This window comes from Tetrapisispora phaffii, chromosome 13, assembly GCF_000236905.1.
Source record: "Tetrapisispora phaffii CBS 4417 chromosome 13, complete genome".
Classification (NCBI taxonomy): Eukaryota; Fungi; Ascomycota; class Saccharomycetes; order Saccharomycetales; family Saccharomycetaceae; genus Tetrapisispora; species Tetrapisispora phaffii.
The window spans coordinates 12,870-36,131 of NC_016532.1; the positions used below are offsets into that span (position 1 = coordinate 12,870).

At 36.0% G+C, this 23,262-nt stretch overlaps 7 protein-coding genes and 1 non-coding gene across 8 annotated transcripts, besides 5 other annotated features; 2 read left to right on the forward strand and 6 right to left on the reverse strand.

Annotated features, from left to right (window-relative positions):
• The first annotated feature begins 4,768 nt into the window (after positions 1–4,768).
• Positions 4,769–4,816: a sequence feature (incomplete silenced copy of a1 at HMRa-1 locus).
• Positions 4,769–5,219: a sequence feature (Z region at HMRa1).
• Positions 4,872–5,033: a sequence feature (incomplete silenced copy of a1 at HMRa-1 locus).
• Positions 5,132–5,161: a sequence feature (incomplete silenced copy of a1 at HMRa-1 locus).
• Positions 5,216–5,427: a sequence feature (X region at HMRa1).
• Positions 5,428–5,494: 67 nt separating this feature from the next.
• On the reverse strand, positions 5,495–5,959 carry TPHA0M00110 (uncharacterized protein; the record flags this gene model as incomplete). The annotated part of the gene is made up of 1 exon (XM_003687975.1): positions 5,495–5,959. One exon carries the CDS (start codon positions 5,957–5,959, stop codon positions 5,495–5,497), a length of 465 nt encoding a protein of 154 aa, XP_003688023.1.
• Positions 5,960–6,485: 526 nt separating this feature from the next.
• TPHA0Mtrna1L lies at positions 6,486–6,568 on the reverse strand. The gene has a single exon. It is a non-coding gene; the product is annotated as a tRNA-Leu (tRNA).
• Positions 6,569–10,588: 4,020 nt separating this feature from the next.
• SIT1 (siderophore transporter) lies at positions 10,589–12,448 on the forward strand (the record flags this gene model as incomplete). Its single annotated transcript, XM_003687976.1, has 1 exon — positions 10,589–12,448. The coding sequence occupies one exon, from the start codon at positions 10,589–10,591 to the stop codon at positions 12,446–12,448; it is 1,860 nt and encodes a 619-aa protein (XP_003688024.1).
• A 451-nt stretch (positions 12,449–12,899) lies between these two features.
• On the reverse strand, positions 12,900–14,735 carry DIP5 (dicarboxylic amino acid permease; the record flags this gene model as incomplete). Its single annotated transcript, XM_003687977.1, has 1 exon — positions 12,900–14,735. The coding sequence occupies one exon, from the start codon at positions 14,733–14,735 to the stop codon at positions 12,900–12,902; it is 1,836 nt and encodes a 611-aa protein (XP_003688025.1).
• A 751-nt stretch (positions 14,736–15,486) lies between these two features.
• On the reverse strand, positions 15,487–16,134 carry TPHA0M00140 (uncharacterized protein; the record flags this gene model as incomplete). The annotated part of the gene is made up of 1 exon (XM_003687978.1): positions 15,487–16,134. One exon carries the CDS (start codon positions 16,132–16,134, stop codon positions 15,487–15,489), a length of 648 nt encoding a protein of 215 aa, XP_003688026.1.
• A 603-nt stretch (positions 16,135–16,737) lies between these two features.
• TPHA0M00150 (Zn(II)2Cys6 transcription factor domain-containing protein) lies at positions 16,738–19,050 on the forward strand (the record flags this gene model as incomplete). Its single annotated transcript, XM_003687979.1, has 1 exon — positions 16,738–19,050. One exon carries the CDS (start codon positions 16,738–16,740, stop codon positions 19,048–19,050), a length of 2,313 nt encoding a protein of 770 aa, XP_003688027.1.
• A 272-nt stretch (positions 19,051–19,322) lies between these two features.
• ACM1 (Acm1p) lies at positions 19,323–20,039 on the reverse strand (the record flags this gene model as incomplete). Its single annotated transcript, XM_003687980.1, has 1 exon — positions 19,323–20,039. The coding sequence occupies one exon, from the start codon at positions 20,037–20,039 to the stop codon at positions 19,323–19,325; it is 717 nt and encodes a 238-aa protein (XP_003688028.1).
• A 701-nt stretch (positions 20,040–20,740) lies between these two features.
• On the reverse strand, positions 20,741–22,609 carry KAR9 (Kar9p; the record flags this gene model as incomplete). The annotated part of the gene is made up of 1 exon (XM_003687981.1): positions 20,741–22,609. The coding sequence occupies one exon, from the start codon at positions 22,607–22,609 to the stop codon at positions 20,741–20,743; it is 1,869 nt and encodes a 622-aa protein (XP_003688029.1).
• Positions 22,610–23,262: the final 653 nt, after the last annotated feature.

The following is a 23,262-nucleotide window of genomic DNA, read 5'->3' on the forward strand; positions in this document are numbered from 1 at the left end:
ATGATTATCTGAACTATATTTTTAAGTTTGCAGAGCCAGTAGAACCGCTTATACAGATAGTTTCAGGATATCTTAACTCAGCTTGTTGTTCCTTGACCTGTCATTGCTGTTAATAGTATTTAGTTATTCTTTTATTGGTGTACCGTAGAAACTTCAAAAAGATACAGTAAAATAGTAAATATAAATCGTCCTATATATTCCTGTGTCAAGAGCGCATTCTGTGAGTGTTCCATTGGTGTGAAAGGTGATGCACTGGGGAGAAGGGGAGAGAGCTCAAAAGGGCCAAATATTATTTGGGTAAGATTTATATACTTATTTTTGGCTTTGCCTAAAACTAGTAAATCCTTGCAACCAAGTCATGCCTTGACCATTTCCCTTGGCCTGATATGTCTCTCTGCTGCAGTGCTACTTTGCTCAATTACGAAATAAGAAATGACAACGCCCCACAACCATAGTGCAAATGTACAAAATAAAATAAAACAACTCCTTAAAAGTTTGTTTCTCCTTAGTTGTGAGCTTGATATATTCACACCATGCAGTCATCGCAATGATAATTACTGCCATTGAATATGCTACCAAACGCCTGGTCATTGTTGTTCTGCCGTCACAAATTGATGTGAACAAAAGAAACCCTAAAAATACCGAGCTTATAAGAGATTTGCGTAATGCCTCTTTCCGGCTACTTACTTTAAGCTCCTCATCCTTGACTTTAATCTGAGCTTCCTCATCGTGTCCCTTTCCCAGAGCATCATTTTGTGACTTCTGTAATAACTCGAACATCACCTAATTCTTCTTTTTGATGTTATATGGTTTTCGCTATTATTTGCAGATGATAGGATTTCGAACAGAGCTGCTGTTTGTATGCCCAATACTGGTTAGAGACTGGGGCGTTGGAGCTTAATTGTAATACAGATGGCAGATAAGAGAACATGCTGCCACTATCGAATAAGTATCTAAATTTAGCATAGTTTACCCGAAAAATCTTGAAAAACTTTCTCAGTGATGTCAGTGGTTTCAAACACACTTTTAGAACACGCCCAGTCGGTGCATGAGATAGTAGCACTACAAACTGGAAACATCAGACGGCAGTGTCGTCAGTGACTTCTAGTTGTCTAATGCTGTCATAGAATAATGTTCAGAAGAAAAAAAGACAGTATGTCGCAGAACCGCACACGCACCTTCTTGTTGAACCAGTGTATTGAAATTATTGGCTGGTGAGGGAAATGAGAAAGGCTGTCCTAAGCTTTGGACTTCAATATCGTCACTTTTATACAACTCAGCCGTAGTAACTCTGTCACCTGTGCGTCTCCCTTGCACAGCTTTCTTCGCTAACTAACAAGGTTACCATGGAGCATGGAGCGGGCTCCGTTCATAAGTTTATAACGTCTTGCTACTCTCCGCGACATCAACCACAAGCCATTGGCTGAACTCCGAGGAGAAGGCTATACAAATTCGTAGGACGTAGTCCAGTTGTTACTGGCGTAGCCTTATCACCCTAAAGATCTTGGCAGAAAACAGGTGCCAGTAAAGGGTCATATACTAGTGCAAACAATTGGTTTGGACACCAGCAGCTCTATAATCAACCGGTTCTGTCTGCCTCTCCAAGATCGACATCAGTAATTTTCCTGACGTCTTTTCTGCTACGCTCTGTTTATACCTTGGCTCACCTCCAGGCGAGCGCGGCAGTAGCAGTTCAGCAGAGCATCGAGGTCGTCACAAGAACAGTACATGCAGATTTCCAGGAGACATGTAGTGATAAGTCTCCCACTTCCTCATCGAGCGCTATATTTGTCGCATCTGTTATGGGAAAATTAATTAACACACCAGAACCTCAGCAATGGTGCTAGCGTCAGCTATTACCAGTAGACTACACACTCCCTCTGGTAATCCTGTTGCTGTAGACACTTCTTTGGGAGTTTCTGAAGAAAGATTGTGTCGCCAATATTGGTGACGCAGCAACAAACAGTATGGCCACTTAACGCAAAGTTGCTCTGTCCCATGCCAACTACTAACTCGCATTGGTTTATTTATTGACCCGGATGGTTTTTGCTCACGAATTTTGACGGTGCCTGTTGTTCTCCGATGTAAGCACGCTGGTCGGATGTCAGCGGTCCTGATGTAAATATTTCTGTCATGCTAATGTCACAAAGAATTCTAGATGCACTCTTCGGTTCACCATAGAATGGCAATGCCGATATCTGTGATATATGTTCCGTTGAAAGAATGGATGACAGTGGGCCGGTACACCCATACCCCCAACTGTCAGCCTTGGTTACTGTTGTAGATCACGTTCTTCAAAATTCTTGTAGTTCTAACGCTCTTACATATATACTGGAGCTTAGTTTGACTATTGTTGGCCGTGAAGGAGTAAGAGTACTATCTATTGCGGACCTTGTCAGTATTGCAATAGAGGAGACAAGACAAAATGCGATCATCTAACATAGAAAAAAACGAAAAGAGACACACTTAAAAAATGACTGAAAGAAAAACTGTTCTTGTCACTGGTGGCACTGGATGCATCGGATCACATACAGTTGTGGAATTATATGAGAATAGGTATGATTGCATACTCGTAGATAATTTGCATAACTGAGATGAATATTGGTTGCAACAGGATTAAGGTGCACATATATTGTGGGGCTGAAAAACATAATGAACGATTTAATAACTCATTGATTATGAAAAATGCATAATCCAGATATTGCTTTAGTAGTAAAATGGTTCCTTTATCTCAATACCAATTTAATTATACAACCATTCCATATTCACATAGTAAGTAATTAATATAGATAGACATAAAGGAGAGCAGAGTATTTATGAACTGATAGAAAGGCTAAATTTATATTTTATTCTTTTATGAGGTAGAATTGAAATAGAAAATAAATACGAATAACCATAACTTTACATCGAAGCTCTAAGAAATGAGCAACACCTTAGTTACGAATAGTTGAAGAATATCTTGATTCAATTGTAAACACATCTTTGAAAATAAAATACTCTTACATTTAGTACCTAATAACTTCTATTACGGAGTGCACATACACTGTAACTAGGAATAAATCAAGTAAATGAGATGTCTAAGTGATTATATTCATTAAATGTATATAATTATCCCATATTTTACTGCTCTTTCTTCATTTGAAGAAAATGGCGGAAAACGAAATAATTATAGTAAGTTGTTTTTTCTTTTTGAAAGATTTTTCAAATTGGAAAAAAGTAAGAGACAGTGCGAGAAGCTTAGGATATTGAAATTCGCTCTATGTTTGTTGCTAAGATTATTGTCATAAAAGTGAGAGAGGATATGTCACGTAACTTTTGATTTTTTGAAAATGGGTATAGCAGTAGTAGAAGAACTGACAGAACTCTCATAAATGGTAATATTGTGTTGAAATTGGCTAATGCACTCGCTTATGGAAGAAAAGAGTTTAATGTCTGGTGATTCTTATTCCTGACTATTCACTTAGTGATTATGGTTGTAATAGTAATTAGCAATTTTTATAATTAGGAATTTACAAATAGTGGCAGACTGTACATTAGACAGGATAATTTTGAATTTAAGCGGCAACTAAAATGCGAGAGATTCTAGATATATTATTATTCGTTAATGAGGCACATTGTAACAGTATATAGATATAATTGGGTTTGAATTATATGACGAGTTCCATATATCATAAATAGTATGGTGTCTAGTATTTCAATATTCTTAAGTGTATTAATTTATAATCAAGAATAGCATGGAAATGATATAATTTTCTCATAATTGATGTTTAGCGTCTTTAGAATAACCATAAGAAACTCACAATACAGCTCTACATTTGTATTTGAGTGTAATAATGATTCTAATTCTGATTCAGAAAGCTTGGTTTTGGAATTCTCGCTTTTACCTGAAATTAGTGTTTTATTTTGATTATTCACTCCTGTTATAATAAATTATAATTGAATTTCTAAATCTAGGGTTTTTATAAGATTTTTTAGCGTGTTATATACAAAAATAGCGTTTCTATAACATGGCTTGATTACTTTATCATTTCAAGGTGTGAAACACGATGCTACCATGTTTGTGAAGGGCATTGGGTCACATATATGTATGCGACCAGCATGCGAGCGATAAATAAGAGAATGTTTAATACTTTGATTTTAATTATTGAAAGTAGGCAGTTAATAATAATTTGTTATTTAGTTATGATAGTAAGTTTAAAGTTATTATATTCAATAATTCGAATAAGGTAGCCTTCCGTCCATCATCAAATATATTATTATGGACCAGAGTAATGGAATCTGAACTGTCTAGCTTCGTTCGTATAAAGTGATTACGAACCTCTCCAATTTATGGAAGTAAGATAGTCAATTGTTTTTGGCTAAATGGCTTCTAATCAATTCCATATTTTGGATATTCATAATTAAAGATTTGATATATTCATTTCAGTTTTTGAATAAAGTTTTTATGATGAAAAACGGTTAGAAACGCAGGCCTATAACTACTGACCTTCAGAGTTACCCGGCTTTATTTTAAGGAACTAAAGTTTCCAGAGATGTCATATTACTAATTATGCGTCGCCGTTAGATTTCTTAATTGTTTATTTGTTTTCGTTAAAATATATTCATTTCATGGTGAGTAGTCTGTTATTTTTCTTGATATGAAAATTTAAAACGTTTCAATGCTATCTCCCCATCCGAAGGATGGGGAGATGGAGAAGATGGCGATAGTTTTTAGCACTTGAAGGTGAGGGGGCAGAAATAAAGGTTGAAGCTGCTTTGGCGCCGGAATGAACTTACCTTAGAATCATTACAGAATGCTTGCAAAGATATACTCTCAGTATGTGTTGTGTTTTAATTCTTTTTTGTATATTTACTAACAAGAATAACAACAGATTTATAACGAATCCTCGAGTGACCATCGAAAAAAGTTTTTACCAAAGGAAGCACGTTTGTTTTTGGAACGAGTCTTTGAGAAGAAGCAGTCTTTAAATTCAAAAGAACGGGATGCTATAGCCAAAAAGTGTGGTCTAACTCCTCTACAAGTCAGAGTTTGGGTATGTATCGCTATCACAGCTCTATTTTTTCGTCCATAGATATCCTTTTTTTCTGCCTATTTATAACTATTTACTAACAACAGCAACATTCAAAACAGTTCATCAACAAGCGCATGAGGACCAAGTGAACTCAAGCACCAACCACTCCACATAATCCACAAATCCCTTCTAGATGCTGGACATTAATTTTGTCAAGCCCAAGTGTGGGTTTGTGGAGTGGGTAGGGCAAACATATGAGCGGGAGTGGTGTACCGAATAATTAGATACGTGCGTGCTTTTTCAAAAAATGTTGCATTTCGTCTGTATCGACATCTTGTGGATCCTCGGAGGAAATGGCCTGCAACAATCCATCAAGCATAGCATCAACTTTATGCTCCTCAATCTTTAAACACAGAGACAACACTCTTCGAAATTTCCCTTCTAAATCACTCTGCTTCTCTTCGATCCCTTCCAGTATCCTACTAAGCTGCTCGTTGTATCTTTTTTGCGCTGGCGCGCGGCCGCCCAGGCACACTGATCGAGATCGAGATCGAGATCGAGACGACGTCGAGGGAGAAGAATGTGTATAGTAGCAAGTTTCGCCGCAAATGATGATTCAGTAGCGTGTATGGTATTCGAATCAGGACTATTGTCCTAATTTCTTTAACCGAAAGAGCACATTTATTAGCTAGTTTGTAAAGCAACATTATCTCTTCCTTTCTGTAACGTACTCCTTCTACTATAAACCTCAGGATATGTTGGGTATAAAAATTGTTGAAAATATTTATATCTTGCCTAATTTGATTTAGCGTTTGACCAAATAGACCACATACTTGAATTACGAAAGAGTACATATCACATTTGTGATGATTTCTTATTCGTATAACTGAAATAGACAAACGACGCAATCCAAATTGAAAATTAATATCACTCGATGTATTTAACATGTCTTTCGAAGAAGGAATGGTTTTGTGATCGTGACAGAAATCATTGGTACAACTACCAAGGTTTTTCGAACCATGTAAAATATATCAACCGTCTTAATCAACTTAAATAATTAGTATATTGTATATATTATTTATTTTATATAGATCCCGACCGAGAATTATAATATAATACTAACTCTTAACAATGAATAATCAAATAAATTCTAATATTCAACAGGATATTACAATATAATGATAATCTTGTAACTTGTTTATTTTTGCATTACTAAAATTCATATTTAGGTATTTTTTGGTATTATTGAAGTCTTACCTATTATATAATAGAATAAAAATATAAAATTGAAAAGAGCTGATTAAACCTTTAGTATTCATCTTATTTAAATTTTTCTTGTCTCTGCTACTTAAAAAAAGCTATGCTTACCATTTAGGACAATTTTTGTTGGTTATCTATATATTACACTTCTGAACAAGAGTATTGTATACATATATCATCAGCATGTCAAGGCAGTTACATGACAAAAAATTTTGAAGGATGCGAGGTTCGAACTCGCGCGGACACCGTCCAACAGATCTTAAGTCTGCCGCCTTAGACCACTCGGCCAACCCTCCAATTAATCTATCGCTTTGAAAAAATGTACATAGTAATATCCATTAATATCACTTAAATACCATTGACATTGCCACAAATTTCACGAGTGATGCATTGATAAGCTAATTTAATCCTTAAAAAGTTTCCTATTACTTATTTTAAATCGAGACTATGTTTCTATAAGGAGTCCAATGGAGAAGATGTCAGGAATCTTAGATTTATAACAGAAGTTATAGTATCATGATCCATTAATTGTAAAGACAATTTGCAAGTAGTAGAGTTAAATGAAGGTCAAGATTAATGAAGGATCATTTAGTTAATTCAGTCTATCCATAGTTAACTTGTACAAGCTACTAGTCGTTTAACCCGTTCAATTAACATGTAGTTTACGTAATAAGAGAACCAATCAGATTAAATATTGTTGGAAATGTCACTGGTCGTATAAGTGAATATACGATACCAGATATTACCTCTTTAGGAGATTATTATTGAAAACCTGAAACAGTAATGCCTACGAGAATGTAATATTAGAATTCCTAATGCATAAATAGTACTGTAGAACCATCAGTCTGCCATACGTGTTCAACTCGACGACATCGTCTCGTTGGACAGAACGGTAGATTGAAATATTATGTATATATAAACCCCGGTAATCAATAGTTGACAATTCATTGATCCAGGTCCAAGAGACCAGAGAGATTAATTTAGATATAAAGTATATAATCTAACAACATTTTAATATATTAAGGCAATGAACACAAGTATTGAGCAAATATATATAATCCTTACTTACCAAGTATGAACAGTAATGAATAACTTACCCATCCAGTCGACGTCAATGCTCTTGAACCTGTTGCTGGTTCTACGCTTGTTTTTCCACTGAGGGTTTCCTAAACTACTGATTACGATTAAGTCTAAAAAGTTAAGACTAATGTGTAAACTGACATACATGTAACCTTTGGATCCCCAAAGAAACCAATAATATTTATGTATAATTTTCTAAACCTGTGGTACCACCTCAATTACAAAAAGGTTGATTTACTGTTGAGAAGTTACAGAACTCGAAACATTGTATTCAAGTAACAGCTGCATCACCCAATCATTCAAAATTGTTATATTCAGAGAGCATATTTACTTATGAACTATCTGCTGTAATTGGTCTTATTGTGTAGTAGTATATGAAACACGTAGTAAAAATACTAATCAAATCATACAATACAGTTTTAAGTTTGATAGGGGATACTGTTAAAGTAAAGCTATTCATTACCACTGTGTATATCAATATAGTAAAGTAGTTTCTGAAGCTCTCCTTGATTCTTCCAAGCCACTTTTACACAGAGAACTTTATATCCATTTACAAATGTGTTGGTATGAGTCTTGCTAACTTTAATGGTTAGAGGAGTATACATCTGAAATTTTTATGAACGTTGCAATTTTATTTAGGTCATCATAAGGTGGAAAAAAATGCAAGCCATATTATAAAAGAACCAAGTAATACGGCTAATATTTATATACACACTTACGCATATTAGTATTAACCAAACTATCAATTAGAAAACATAGTAAAAATATGGACTATAGAGTCGATAAAACTTATCAAGCTCATTTCCACTGTTACTTCTCTTATTTTAGCTTCTAGAAGCAGAGCTTTATAGTAACGCGCATAAATAGTTTTTAATATCTCCTGTTAGTTCAGCGTAATAATTAACAACTGCCTGCTAAAGAACCAAATATCCTGGAAATGTTATATTACTGTTACTGAAAATGTTCTTGTTGTACTAAGTAAGCATCATCACTTTAAAAGAAATAATGATAAAAGCAAGCATTCCTCATCAAAAAAACACTAAAAATGACAAACTTGAATTATAGATACTATTATATAGCGAAAGCTATCAAATATAGAGCTCAAGTGCAGTAATTGAAATGAAACCATTTTTACTTCCACACATTCGCTAATAAATTATGAAATACCAAGATCAACTAGACATTACTTGTATCGACGTGATCGACTGCATTTTTCTTTGTATCTGAATGACACTGTAAGTAAAGTGATTGATAAGACTACTGTGTACATATAGTCAGCCGTTCCATGTCTTAAATAGCCGACAAGAATTGAGTACTGAGATTCTTTAACAAAGTACTGACTTAGTAAAAGGTTAAAGAATAATTAGCTAGAGTCGGAAATGTAAGGGTCTTCTAATAACTTGAGGATAAATGATACGGGAGATAAGTGTTCTATCAACTACACCCATTAAATGCGTATTCGGATAGTGAAAAACAATTATCTTTTACATGCCTCATTAAATTTTTATGCGTTGACGTTAGTGTAATGATATCAAATTCCACTTTTATGGAATGAAACATTTGTAGAATGGTACCATAGCCACTAATGTAATCTGAATAAACTTTTGATGAGTACGCTAAACAATAAGCTTTCCAAATAGCGTATAAAAATTGACACATCAAGATAAGTCCTACTATGTCTGCGCAGTTTGATGTATTTCCAAAGAATGTGACTATGAATATGATGAATTAACTAAAACCTCTTACGGTTTGCATGTCAAAAGCTTCCTTCCACTGAAGGGAAAAGTGTGATCTGGTGACCAAAATATCGTTATATGAATATACAAGTAACATCAACAGCCAATCGAATCAAATATTCGTTTCCAGGTTGTGACAAAGATGGAATCACCGGGGTTTCCAGCAATTTTTTATCAGAACATTGTTACCATCATCTCTTCAGCAAGGCAAATAATTATTGCACTGAGAAAGATGGTGCGATCGGTTCCATACATGCTCTCAGCTTCGATGCCCTTCACCCGGAAGCGATGTTGAATTTCAATAGCGCTAAACCAGTGTCATGGATAGTCGAATGGAAACTTTTCTTTGAACATCACGACGCTAACAAAGAGCACATCCCAAGTTCAAAGCCATACAGCGTCATCGATACGGAAGAGCTTGTTTACGCAGATGTTTCAGAGAGAATCCACATATAGAGAGCACCCATGGGCGGGAATCTTGCGATGAGCTCTCCACCAATCATTGAAATGTAGAACCAATTACGTTCCATTTCGATAGTCAGTTCTCTTGAAAACTCAAGCAGTTTATTAACAGCTCCCCTTACCTGGATACGGTACCAATTTACATGGTTCTCCAAATAAGTCGATTACACCCATCTTAGCTAAACTCACCCTTCACCATTGCACTTCATGACAACAATGCTCGACTAGTCGAGTTAGTGAGTGAGTGAGTGAGTGAGTGACTGCTGCCAAGGATCTTGGAAGTAAACGAAGGTCTCTCTACCTCTTCTCTATGAACACAGTTGAACTGAAAGTTTTAAAGAAAAAGAAACGACACGATATTACCAGTTCGTCTGTGTTCTGTGAGACGTTTTCTGTGTGCATTACTTTTTCATCAAATTTCAAGATTTGAAAATTTTTATTTCGAGGTGCGATGAGATGAGATGAAATTTTGTAAAAGCAAGCAGATAAGTTCACAGTTATTATTGAACAATAATGTATTCCAGTTCAGTCAATTGGTTACTGAGAGTATCACCAAAGTAAGCGTATGTGTCTCTATGCTCGAGATTATTCACTTTGTAACCTGATTCAGATACTTTTTGGGTGCAAGTTCGTTTTCGGATTGTTCAAAGCTTTTGGTAATAGACCTTAATTAAAGTCATTTTGTATTGTAAAGGTTACATAGTAAGAAAAATAAGATAATTACTGTGGGCATTACTGTTTACAGGGGAATCTCATGGAACTGTGCAACTAGAGCTGGGATGAGGATATTATTCACAATTATAATCCAATACATTGTGAAGGTTAAATGGCTTTTCGAACTATACTTACAAGATGGGTTAGGTCACGATTAAAGGGAATGTCAATGTGAAAAAATATTTTATATATAATGACAAGAGATTCAGAAATGATTAAAAAATCTGAACCTGTTTTTCGGTATCGTAGATCTTGTTTCTTGTCAGTTATGTACATCTTTTGTTAGAGAAAGACAATCAAGTAGGAACTTTCATCCATCCCACAATGTCCTTTAGTGAACAAGATAGAAAATCGGGTGCAGACATGCAATTAGACCTGGATAGAAAATCAGATGCAGAGATGCAAAAAGACTTGGACATCGAGCCAAAGTTGACTGCCGTCTCTTCTTCCAGTGACGATGCTGAATCACATGTCGATGCCGGTGTTCATAATATTGAAGTATATGCTGAACAATATTCTTCGCCAATACATAGATTTGCGTTATTCTTCTCTATTTTCTTAGTCGCTTATGCCTACGGTTTAGATGGTCAAGTTCGTTACACATACCAAAGTTATGCTACATCATCTTACGCTCAACATTCTTTATTATCAACTGTGAACTGTATTACTACTGTCATTGCTGCTGCTGGTCAAATTTGCTATGCTAGAGCTTCCGATATTTTTGGTAGAATGACTATTCTAGTTATTGGTGTCATTTTCTACTCCATGGGTACGATCATTGAATCTCAAGCTACCAATGTCTCTAGATTTGCTGCTGGTAGTTGTTTCTACCAATTAGGTTATACCGGAATCGTTTTAACTTTAGAAGTTATCGCTGCTGATTTTTCAAACTTAAATTGGAGATTGCTTGCTTCCTTTGTTCCTGCTTTACCATTTATCATCAACACATGGATTTCAGGTAATGTTACTTCTGCAGTCAATGGTAACTGGAAATGGGGTATTGGTATGTGGGCTTTCATTCTACCATTATCTGCTATCCCATTAGGGTGTTGTCTATTACACATGAGATATTTGGCTAAGAAGAATGCTGGTGACAGATTATTAAAAGAAGCATCTTTGATTGGTACTCTAGGATGGAAAAAGTTTATCGTTGAGATCTTATTCTGGAGATTAGATTTCATAGGTCTATTGATGTTATGTGTCACATTTGGTTGTATCTTAATTCCATTCACGTTAGCAGGCGGTTTACAGTCAGAGTGGCAAACAGCACATATCATTGTCCCTGAAGTTATCGGCTGGTGTCTCGCATTACCATTGTTTTTACTATGGGAAATAAAATTTTCTAGACATCCACTTACTCCATGGGCTCTAATCAAAGATAGAGGTATTATATTTGCCATTTTCATTGCTTTCCACATTAACTTCTGTTGGTATATGCAAGGTGATTACATGTACACTGTCTTAATTGTCAGTGTTCACGAATCTGTCAAATCAGCCACTAGAATCACTTCATTATATTCTTTCGTCTCAGTTATCACTGGTACAATTCTAGGTATGTTTATCACTAAAATCAGAAGAACTAAACCTTTCATCGTTTTCGGCGTTGTTTGTTGGTTTATTGCTTTTGGTTTGTTAGTTCATTATCGTGGTGACAATAACTCACACAGTGGTATTATTGGTTCTTTATGTCTATTAGGTTTTGGTGCCGGTTTCTTCACATACACCACACAAGCTTCCATTCAAGCCTCTGCTAAGTCACATTCTAAGATGGCTGTTATTACCGCTTTATACTTAGCTACATACAATATTGGTTCTTCTGTCGGTGCCGCTGTTTCTGGTGCCATTTGGACTAATATTTTACCAAAAGAAATTTCTAAGAGATTAAACAACGAAACTCTAGCTGCTTTAGCTTACAGTTCTCCATACTCATTCATCATCGACTACACTTGGGGAACTCCAGAAAGAGATGCTGTTGTTTTAGCCTACCGTTACACTCAAAGAATCTTATGCATCGTTGGTTTATGTTTCTGTACTACTCTATTAATCTCTGCATTATTCTTAAGAAACCATAAATTAGTCAGTTCCGTCTCTATCGATAAGGAACAGACTAAAGTTGAAGAAGTTTCTGACATCACTTCAAAAGAGAAAGCTCCAAAGAAGTGGTATGAACGTCTGTTCGAATAAAAGGAACTTCAACAGTGCATCTCCATTATTCCGATAACAATACTTTAATACATTCTTATTCAAAACTATAATTAATATCAGAAAAAAATTGAATAAATAATATTTAACAGAGCATTTTTTATACAATAAAATTCATTTCAATCTTTTATATTCATTCTATTTCAATAATTTAAGAGTATTTATTTCATACTAACTATAAGAGCGACAACTCACCATTAACACTACGTTTATAATGCATATACTATAAAAAAAATATTTTTGAAACAATTTTGTAATCGAAAATGCTTTAAATCATATAAAATACTTAATAGTTAGCGAATAAATTGCTAACATTATATATTATTGTAAGTGCTCACAATTAAGTTATCATGCAATGCCTATTTTTGTTTATTTACACTTAATGCTTAAATGGTCTGAAAATTAGTAGCCTCTTATGCCTATTTTCTCCACCTTAAAATATCGAAGAGATGTATTTTTCATAAAACCATTCGAGATCTTTCTTTCCATGCTTTAATCTTTCTTTCCTCTCAGCTTCCTTAATTTTGCCTTCTTCTTCTTCACGATCAACTGCAGCTTTGTAGCTATTTAAATCAGCTTCGTGGGGCTTGACTGTTTTCGTCTTATAATATAATTTGTATCCAATGAAAGAGAATGCATACACAGGCAAGCCAATGTAACCTGTAATGAAAGTTTTATAGTCAAATTCGTTACCTAAAAAGACCGAAAAGTTCTTAATCAAAGCTAACAGGACACAGAAAAATAAGGCAAAATAAGAACCATAAGGTTGGAACGGTGCCACGTAGGCAAATGTAGATCTATCAATTCCCTGAGCCCTGACAGCTCTATCAAAATAGATAAAAGTGATCAAAATTGAACTCCAACTTAGGACACCAAAAATAGAAACAACATTAACAAAGTAATTGAAGATTTCAGCAGAACCAGATGAAACATTCATGTAAGCTAATAGACAGAATAAAACACAACCGCCCATAGCGTTATATGGCACACCCCATCGATTGGTCTTGGCGAAAATTTTTGGCGCCTTTCCGTCAACGGCTAAACTGTACAAACTTCTTGTACCGACGTATAAGTCTGAGTTACAAGCACTGAAGACAAACATCAAGACACAGACATTGAAAATATGAGGAAGAACATCGACACCGGAGTTTTGAATAGCCACAACGAAAGGTGAAGCAGCTGCCGATGTCTGTGCGTTTGCCGCTGCCAGTAACAGCGGATCATCATAAGCGACACACATTCCTAATAAAAATATGGTTGCCACATAGAAGAACAATATACGCCACACAGTTAATTTGATAGCTCTTGGAATATTCCTTCTTGGATTTTCCGCTTCTGCCGCGACAATACCAGTCAATTCAATGCCCAAATATGCAAACAAGGCGTATACAAATACGTTAACAAAGGCAACAAATTTACCAGTGGACCCTTCAATGTTCACGACGCTGGACGAATATGGTTTGAAAGCGCCTGGGGTTTTCCAGTATCTGAAACCCAATCTGTCGTGGTTTGGACCGCCTCCCAACATGATGACAAATAAAAAGATCATGACTCCGATCATGACCATAATTTTGAAACTCGAAAGCCAAAACTCAAATTCACCAAAATATTTCACACCAATCGTGTTGATCGCAATAATGACAACCAAGAAAATAGTGATCCAAACACCAGGGTTGACAGTGTCTCTGTCCACCCAGTACTGAATGACCAGGGCAGCCGCCGTCAACTGATTTGGTGTGATGATGAAATATTTGAACAAGTAACTGTAGCCGACTGCGAAACCCAACGCAGGATCGCAGTATCTACTTGCATAACTTGTGAAACCGTCTAATGGAATATAGGCCGCCATTTCACCCAACGCCGCCATTGTGAAAAAGACCAGCGTGCCAACAAAAGTGTAAGCAATCAAAATGGAAGCAGGACCAGCTGTTCTCAATGCGGTACCTGTGCCAATCAACAGACCGGTACCCAACGAACCGCCAATTGCTATCATCGATATATGGCGGGCCTTCAAATCCTTTTTCAGACGTGTGCCGTCGTCCTTCCCGTCCATAACATTGTAGCCATCGGAATCAGCGCTAGCGTCGTCATCGAGAGTGTTCTGGCGCGTCTGATCGTTTACTTCCAGGTCGTAGGCGACCGTCCCATTGTCCTTCTTGAAGTACGAGTCGTCAATACCGTTTGTTTTAGCGGTTCCACCGATTTCATAGCAGATGCTATTCAAAGAGGAGACGCTACTGCTATGCGAAGCGACATCCCTAACTGTCATCTCGGACAAGTTGTTTTCTATGATGACCCAAAGGTGTCTACCAAGTGTTTCTTAAGTTCTTATAAAGTCTGCGCAACCTCGCTGTTACTGAAGATGCAGGCTGACGAACTGAGCTACTAGTTTTGGAAGTGGGTGCGAAACGTGTTGTAAGTTACGTCCAAGTGAAGAGCTATCACGCCATACTCCATGCGTTTATATATGTATAGAATGGAGAAGCTTGCTTTAGTAATATATATTCACCATGTCCCCATGATTAGATACGTTCAGCTGTGTGTCGAGTGATAAGTGAGGTGTTCATCGACACCGCAGACAGCGAAGCAAGAATAGAGCGATGGTCTTTGGAGAGCGCCTCTGCTTTGTCAATCATCATTAGCAATGACGATCACACCGTTGGTAATCAGGCCTTGGGTTGAAAAGGTAAACAAATGACCATGCAAGGTCATGTAATCGACGACAACGAACTACAAGAGGTCGCCGATTCCTTCGTTTCTGGAACCTTCACACCCATGTAAACAGCGTTATCTTGATGAACAGGACGGCTGACGTCGAGAACGCAGGTGAAGAAATCCATGACCTCCCCTCCTGGCTCGAGCGCTCGCCCAAAGGAAGACAACCAAAGGCTGCCGGCCCAAAGTCAGCCTCCAGACGCGCCGCCGGCGCTCCATGCCGCTCCGAATTCGGAACTGCAGTGCCGCTCGGGGCCGGCGGGGGTCGGTGTCCGCGCCAAGCGGAGGGGACGTGTCTGTTTACATTACTGATAAGAGCGCAAGTTAACCGGAGAAGCGGGTGGTGCGCCGGGCGCAAGGCCCCAGTGTGTGCCGGGGGTCGCAGGTGCGAGGTGGTGGGGGTTGATAGTGCCTTTGCGGGTAACCGAGTCTGCTGGACGGTGGTGGCCACCATGGGCTGTGACAGTGCATATATATGTGGACACGCATCTGCGATGTGAAGAGCCTCCGTTGCAAGCTATTCCCTTCTCTTGGCTTTGGAATGCTCGCATGCAGGCCCGCAAAGTACTTGTCCCGATGTCGACGTCTCCGTTGATGTTGGCTTTGCACACTCGGATGCGTTCAATCCTCAGCTCCCTCGTTCTGCGCTCGTCTCCGCTATCATCGACACCACGACGCAGTGATGAGCTGATCTGTCTGCCGCATACCGGCAGACGCTCGCTCGACGTAGCGATGCCCGAATAGCTTTTCCCGGGAACATTCCTCGCAAAAGTCCCTTCTCGAGAGGAAATGCCAGGCGAGGTGTTCGATGTCCAGTTCGTAAAAGCACGAACCCGAAAGTGTCCATTCCGTAGGTGGTCGTGATGCTCAGAACTCGCAGAACAGGGCTTCAAACTTGAAAACTTTTCAGGTGTTTCCCACACGCTCTCGACGTTCTTGTCGGTCCCTTTCATTGAGCTTCTCGAGAAGATGGATTAATTACCTGAAGTCCAGGCAGAGAGGACTGCGAAAGTGTCTGCCATTTCAAAGGTTATAAGCTACCGTTATTCGCTCGGCTGCCGGTGCACTTCTTCGGTGCAGTGCAATTAAAAGTGGATCGGATATGATAAGTATCACCAAAGCCTGTCGCTGCCTTAGTCAATTAACGTTAGCGCTGCGCTGCTCCCTTTGGGTTCATTGAAGAATTAGTTGATCTCGATTTGGCATATATTGCGTAATATATGTTTCCTTTCTGTCAAGCATTGGACGATGAGATGGACACATTGCAGACCCAGCGCATGTAGCAAGTAAAAAAGAGTCCCAGACTGAACAGATTCTGCTTGTTCGCTTACTGCCATTTGTCAGAATGGCATATATAGATCCATCGACAAGACAAAAACAAAAATTTACATCCTTTGGAACAGTTCATCTAAATAAACTTGAACTAAGCGTTTCTGGTTACTATATGTGTTGTGTGAGAGTTGCTCTTCAATAGTCGTTGCTCAACATTTATCAGTCGGGAAATCTCAGCATCAGAAAATAAAAACATTGCCAGAGGGAAACACATTTGAATAGCTATGGATACAGCTTCCCCCAATGGATGTACAAAGATCAAGAAGAAAAACACGCCGGGCTACTCCAGGACAGGCTGCCTACAATGTAAGAAATTGCACACCAAATGCGACGAGAAGAAACCGTCTTGCAACAGATGTTTGAAACGGAACAGTGAATGTACTTACAGGATGAATTTCATCTCAACTGCATATTCCAGCAGCAAAGGCATGATCAGCTTCAGTGTTGGCGACGCTGCTCCAAGCAGACCTGTCGCCAACGGGAGTCCGCCAAGAACTCCAGGTGGTGCTGCTGCAACAAAAAATTGCAGCAATAAGCATAAGTTCAAGATACAGATGAACACTTCACAGTTCAATCCAGAGCAAAATAAACCGCCATACAATAACGCTGATGATATGGGTACGGATCACGTAAAGATACCGAATTCAAAAATTGAGGCGAGCGTCATCGATAGTATGGGCCCAGCTGTCGGCGATATGCCAACACCAGATTCTAAAGAAATGTCGTACACTTTAAACAGCGCAACTCCAGATACTGGGAATATCGACCCAAAAGTCGAGCATTTGGATTACATTTTGTCAAACAAAGGAAGTAAAAACAATCTCGATGCCATAGAGGATAATGCTGCTTTTGATTCATTTGGATTCGAAAGCATCACCGCTTCTAAACCACCTTTCCCTTTGATCGAAAAACCCTCCAAAAAAGAAAATAGCGATTTAGATTATTTTCAAAAACGTCAAACTGATCTTGAGATAGAAGTTATGAAAAATGCTGTTGAATTGCACAGTGATATATTTTTCCCACAAACTAATATCCAAATTTTTAATTTATTAAATTTTGATTCGAAAAACGAGCCGGTCTCATTCTTTGATTACTCTGCAATGGATGATAATAGCATATTACCCAGAGATAAAACATTTGAGCAAAAGTTTTCTCTTCTGTCTAAACTTGATCCGATAAATCGACATTACTCTCTGCATTTAGCGCAGAATTCTGGAAATGCTGCAATAGATGTGTCTTCCATACCAATTAAAGATGAAAATTTTCTATTATTCATATGGACCATTTATCACAAGACTTATGGTTTAAATGAATTTGCACTTTTCCCGGAGGAGAGAATTGATGAACTAATCATTATATTGAAATCTCTTGATGAGGATTATCCAATTATCCACACAGTCATAAGATATGCGGTAGCTTTGTTCATGAAAAATTTGTATCATAGAAAAGGTTTAACGGATCTTTCGGCCATGTGGGATACCTATGTTGTTATACCAAGCATGAAGCCGTGCATTGATTTGTTGAATGCTAGAATGAATAAACCTATCAACTATGCAGAATGTTCTGCTTTGGCATTTGGTGCAGCCGTGTTATTTTCACCCAATTCTACCGGTGCTAATACTACTTGGAAGTCACATCTAACTGGTGTTTACATTTTATTAAAGAAAGCTGTTAGTTACTTCAAACCTGAGATTTTGGATACAAAGAAAGGGAAATATGCATTTGCACTATATGGTATAACAAATTCATTATTTTGTAGAACGGAGGTGTGTGCATACATAGCATCTGAAAGCGGTGGAGTTTTAACAAATAAAGATGAATTGAATAGTTTTTATAATGTAGATCCATTTTCTACGTATCATTTACTTAATCGTCAATTCGATCTTGCAGTTGGATGTATCCATACAATTTATCCATCCTGTAGAAAAATCACCTCTGAATTAATACATTGGAAGCAAAAAAATATTAACTTATCCGGTACTCATTTTATTAAATTTAAGTTTTTGAATAAGGATAAAGCAGTACGTGAAGAACTCAAGAAGTTTGGTACTTCTGTATTGAACTCGATAACAGAAATTTATAAAGACTTAGTTGAGAATGATTCCTTCAAAAAAAGTGCATTGAAGTCGATAAAAGATTATAAATTAATATTCTCCTTAGAAAATTGTAATAAATTAAATATGAATAGTTTGAAAATGTATTTGATGGTTTTCTTCTTGAATGAAGATGAAAAAAGTATCGATCCAATAGTCGAAATACTAGAAGATTCATTGAAACAATGGTACGGTATTCCTTACAAAGACTCAGTCGGAATTAAATGTAACTGGGCTATATATTATTGTGCCTTAATTGCGATTGTTTTAAACTTAGATAATTTATCAGAACATTTCCTGAAAATCATTAATGATATTGCAAATGAAGGGTTAGAAATTGCATTTAGGTCATGTGAAAGATTAGAACATATATCTCGGATGATCAAATTAAAGCAATATGATAACCTTGATGACAGTAAAGTTTCACAATTTTTAGCATATTAATTATCATTGTATTTTAGCATAACTTTTGATTTTAAATGAAAAATTAATTATAATTACAAACCTTATCTACATTTTAATAAAAGTAAATAGTGTTAGAAAGATACAAATTCGTTTATCTATGTATTTTATAAATTTTTGATGCTTAATGAGTAGGGTATTATTTAAGTAGTGGATGCGAGGCTAAAGTTTGTAGAAGCTTAATCCAATATAAGTTGGCAATTTGATCATACTTTTAAAGCTTTTTAAAAAAAGCCTTAAAATATTATCAGCATTTAGTAACTGCAAATATTGAAATTTAGCTTTCTTATAACTTTATCCTTAGGAATATCATCAGTGCTACGCGATGTAGTGTTCTGTATAACAGTTTTATCGAAAGTTCCCGCAACTTTAAAATAGTCTTTAATATTCTTATCCCTTGGCGGAGTAACAAATGAAGGGATACTTATTCCATTTTTAATATGGATATTTAACTCGGAGGATTCTCTAGTTCTTGGATCTTCTATATAACCTTTATGCTCTGAAATGCTTAGATCCTTTAAAATTTGACGGTGACTATTTTGCCTTGTTTTATTCAATAATTCTTGTGCAGTCTCTCTATTTTTTAATTTATTTGGTGACATGTTCTCTTTTATAAATTCCCAATCATTTTCATCACGGTATGTTCTGAGATTTCTGGTTAGAGACATATGGTTCATCAATACAGTAGCTCTTTGATCTTGCGTTTCCTCAAATAATGTAAATGGTTCTGGTGTCGAATTCTTATTTTTTATTGGTGATCTTGAGTTCGACCTACTTCTCAAAAGAGCACTGTCGTTTGACCTACGGATAGGACTTTTTTTTAATGCAATTGAAATATCAATATCACTACGTTTCAAAGGAGACACTTTTTCAATGCTGTTCTTAGATATCGTAATTTTATTGACATTATTTATTCTGTGATTAATACTCCTGCTAGAGAGTGGAGTTCTAGACCTCGTAGTATGGCTCATTGTAAATTATAATTATGTACTTAGTAATTTCGGGGATTAGCTTATTGTCTCTCTTAAAGTTATCCTTGAGTAATTGTAAAATAATTTTTACTATTCCAATGGTATTCAAAGAAGTTTTTTATATATACTAGTTTTATAATACTCTGTTTAAATATAACAATATTGATTTATTATTTACTTTAATATATTTCTTGGATTTTTTTCTTTCCATTAAGACTTTAAGTTCAAATATGTGCTAAAAACAATCACAACAGCTAGATATGATAAAATAAGTCTTCCCAATTGAATTGTAGCTAATGTTTTTAGCCTAAGTAATGTTATAGGATGTACGTTTGTATCCTAATTCAGCATTATCTAACATATTCTTCTTTTGCGATGAGTATACTTTTCAGGTCACCAAAAAGTGTAACACGAAATGGAATTTAGACATGTTTCGCGTCGGTAACGTAGAAGCACCAAAATATTAAGAGACAGCTTTACATGGAATTGATATTGATTCCTGCTATGAGTTACGTTCATCTGAATATAATCGAAGGTCAATTGTCATACAAGCTTCTTGACAGTACATTCATTAATCGAATATGGTAAATAATAATATAATAGTAATACAATATCAGGATGAATAAATTTATATAAAAGATTACATAATGTTCTTGTCTCTTGTCAAGTTGTAAGATTTTTTAAAACAAGAAAGTTATAAATCATCTTGTGACAGACCTAGCACCAGTTTCTTTGACTAAAAGTTGCGATTTTGGAGTAGGCAATTTTAAATGAGCAGAGGTGTTTTTGGTAAAGGGAGTCCACATCATTGGAGAACTGTTCTTCGAATGAGATAGATTTAAAGATGCAGATCGAACAACTTTGGAACTCTTTTCTGAGTTAATTGAAGGAATTCTTGACTTTTGTTTTGAAAAGTATTGCATTTTCTGATATTCCAATTCTCTTATAGTATTATTATATGCAACATTTTCTTTATCTGCATCCGATTTGTCGTTGTTTAGCTGTCTATCCATCGAATCGCTCGATGCTGCAAATTTAAGAGATGGAATGTCATTAGTAATCGATTGGTCTTTAAAATTGTAGTCCTTTCCTTTCTCATTATTACCTCCTTCAGAATTTTCCATCCTATCTAAATTTTTCTTGAAGAAAGGATTGTCTTTTTCTATTGAAGGTGGTGGTGTATCAGTAATAATAATTGGTTTAATGTTCATCTTCCTCAGCAATGCTGCTCCAATTTTCTTTTTGGGAGTCTTAATGGTATCTAAATTAGGCTGCAGTGCCATTTCTTCATTTTCCTTTAATTCTCCATTCAACGTTAAATTATTAAGATGGTTTGTTAATTTTTGAATTTCTTTATTATCTTGCATTTCTTTGGATTCAGTTTCAGAAAACAGAATTAAAGCGTCATTTAATGGCCTTAGCTCAAGCCATTTTTTGGCTAAATTATTTGTTTTTTTAGAGATGCCAGCATCTACTAAAGATATTTCAAATGCTTTATAAATAACATTAAATGTTTTAGTTACAATTTTAGATTTCAGACTTAGTTGACAAATCAGTTTCTCGTTAGTCTCTTTATCAAGTATTTCGGATGCTTTATTATTTGTATATTTTTTTTGCAAAGACTCAACACTTTCAAGTAAAAATGATATCTCGTTATTCAAGTTTATAAAGATTATATTCCATCTTCTATCGATAAGTTCCAATTTTAAATTCCTCATCTCATCAACTAAAAACCTGTACTTATCCATCAGCAATTTAAAGTGCTTCAAAAGAAGAGCATGCAACGCTTCAATATTATTTTGGTCTCTGTTTTTGAAGTCATTTATTCTTTTAATTAAAACCTCTGTTAAACTTAATTCAATTGGTTTGATTTCTTCTTTTAGTTGAAGATACCTTTCCACCAATGATTCTTCTAAAGGTGAAAATGCTGGGATTTTTGATTCATTCGAATAGGAATTTTTATCTAATATTTCAATTATCTCATTTAATGTAAAGTTCGGAGCATGTCGTATTGGTGAAGAAAACTTCTCTTCTTGTATGCTCACTGTTTCTTGTATTTTTTTTTCTACTAATTTGTCCAAAGTTCCCATATGATCATTCATAATTTCATAAAACTCTATGCTTATATCCAAATTTGGCTTAATTACATTAAACTGTCTCTTTAAATCATGTTCTACTTTTGTACAGTTTTCAATGAGATTAAAAATATTATTACAATCGGAGATGTTCGATGAATTTTCTGATATTAGTTCTTCCAATAAATTCAGTATATGATTCAAAACACCTTCTATTTCATATATGCCTCCCAAAATAACAGCAATAGACGATTTATTTTTAATTATAGAGTCAATGATTACAACGGTATTTGCATTTTTACCATTGATTTTGGAAATAAATATTTCATTTATAACTAACTTCAAGTTAGACAATAATTTATATAACTTCCCCAAACTTATGGACAAATCATCAATCTTCAACTCTTCCAACTTTTTCAAGCAATCAATGGCATCTTGGAACTCAGATACAGGAAATAATGATTCGATTACCTCCAAGTCTTTTTGCTCTTCCATTATTTATCACCATGTAGCCAATATTTGTCGGTTCTTTTCAATTTCGAATCCCCTTGGTACACTGTAAACTAGCTTAACAATCTTATATACCTGTGGATAAATACCAATCGTCTCAAAAGCGCATATAGTGTAATATACCATCTGAGTTTCAATTGCAACTAATCCACCCTGTATGTTTTTATTGAAGCTGATAGAGATCTGTTTGTTGTCTTTGTTTATTTTTCACTTTGTTAGTTTACCGCAGAGGAAACCTTAGAGGATACCGAGATGAGAAGTGCTAATAAGTACAAACGTCGCTAATTCTTGGTTAATCACAAGACATTATAAACGGGATCAAGCTCCAATTTCTGGGGTCAAGTGTCCTATTATATACAAGATTACAGGTTTCTTTATAAACTCAATTGAAAAAATTCTGGAGAGGACCATTGGTAGCGAAGTGCTCTATAACGACTTCCTCGAGAAAGAAGAAATGAACATCGTCAAGGCTGTTGTTGCAATGGGAAAAGATCTTACCGATAGCGTAGTTCTAACTACTCGCACAGTACAAATAAGATGGTATCATACCATCTATTTTTATTCATCTCGTTGAGCAATCAAAAAAAAATTAATAAAGAAACGTGGAATCTTAATGTCTTGAATCATTCTCAATATAT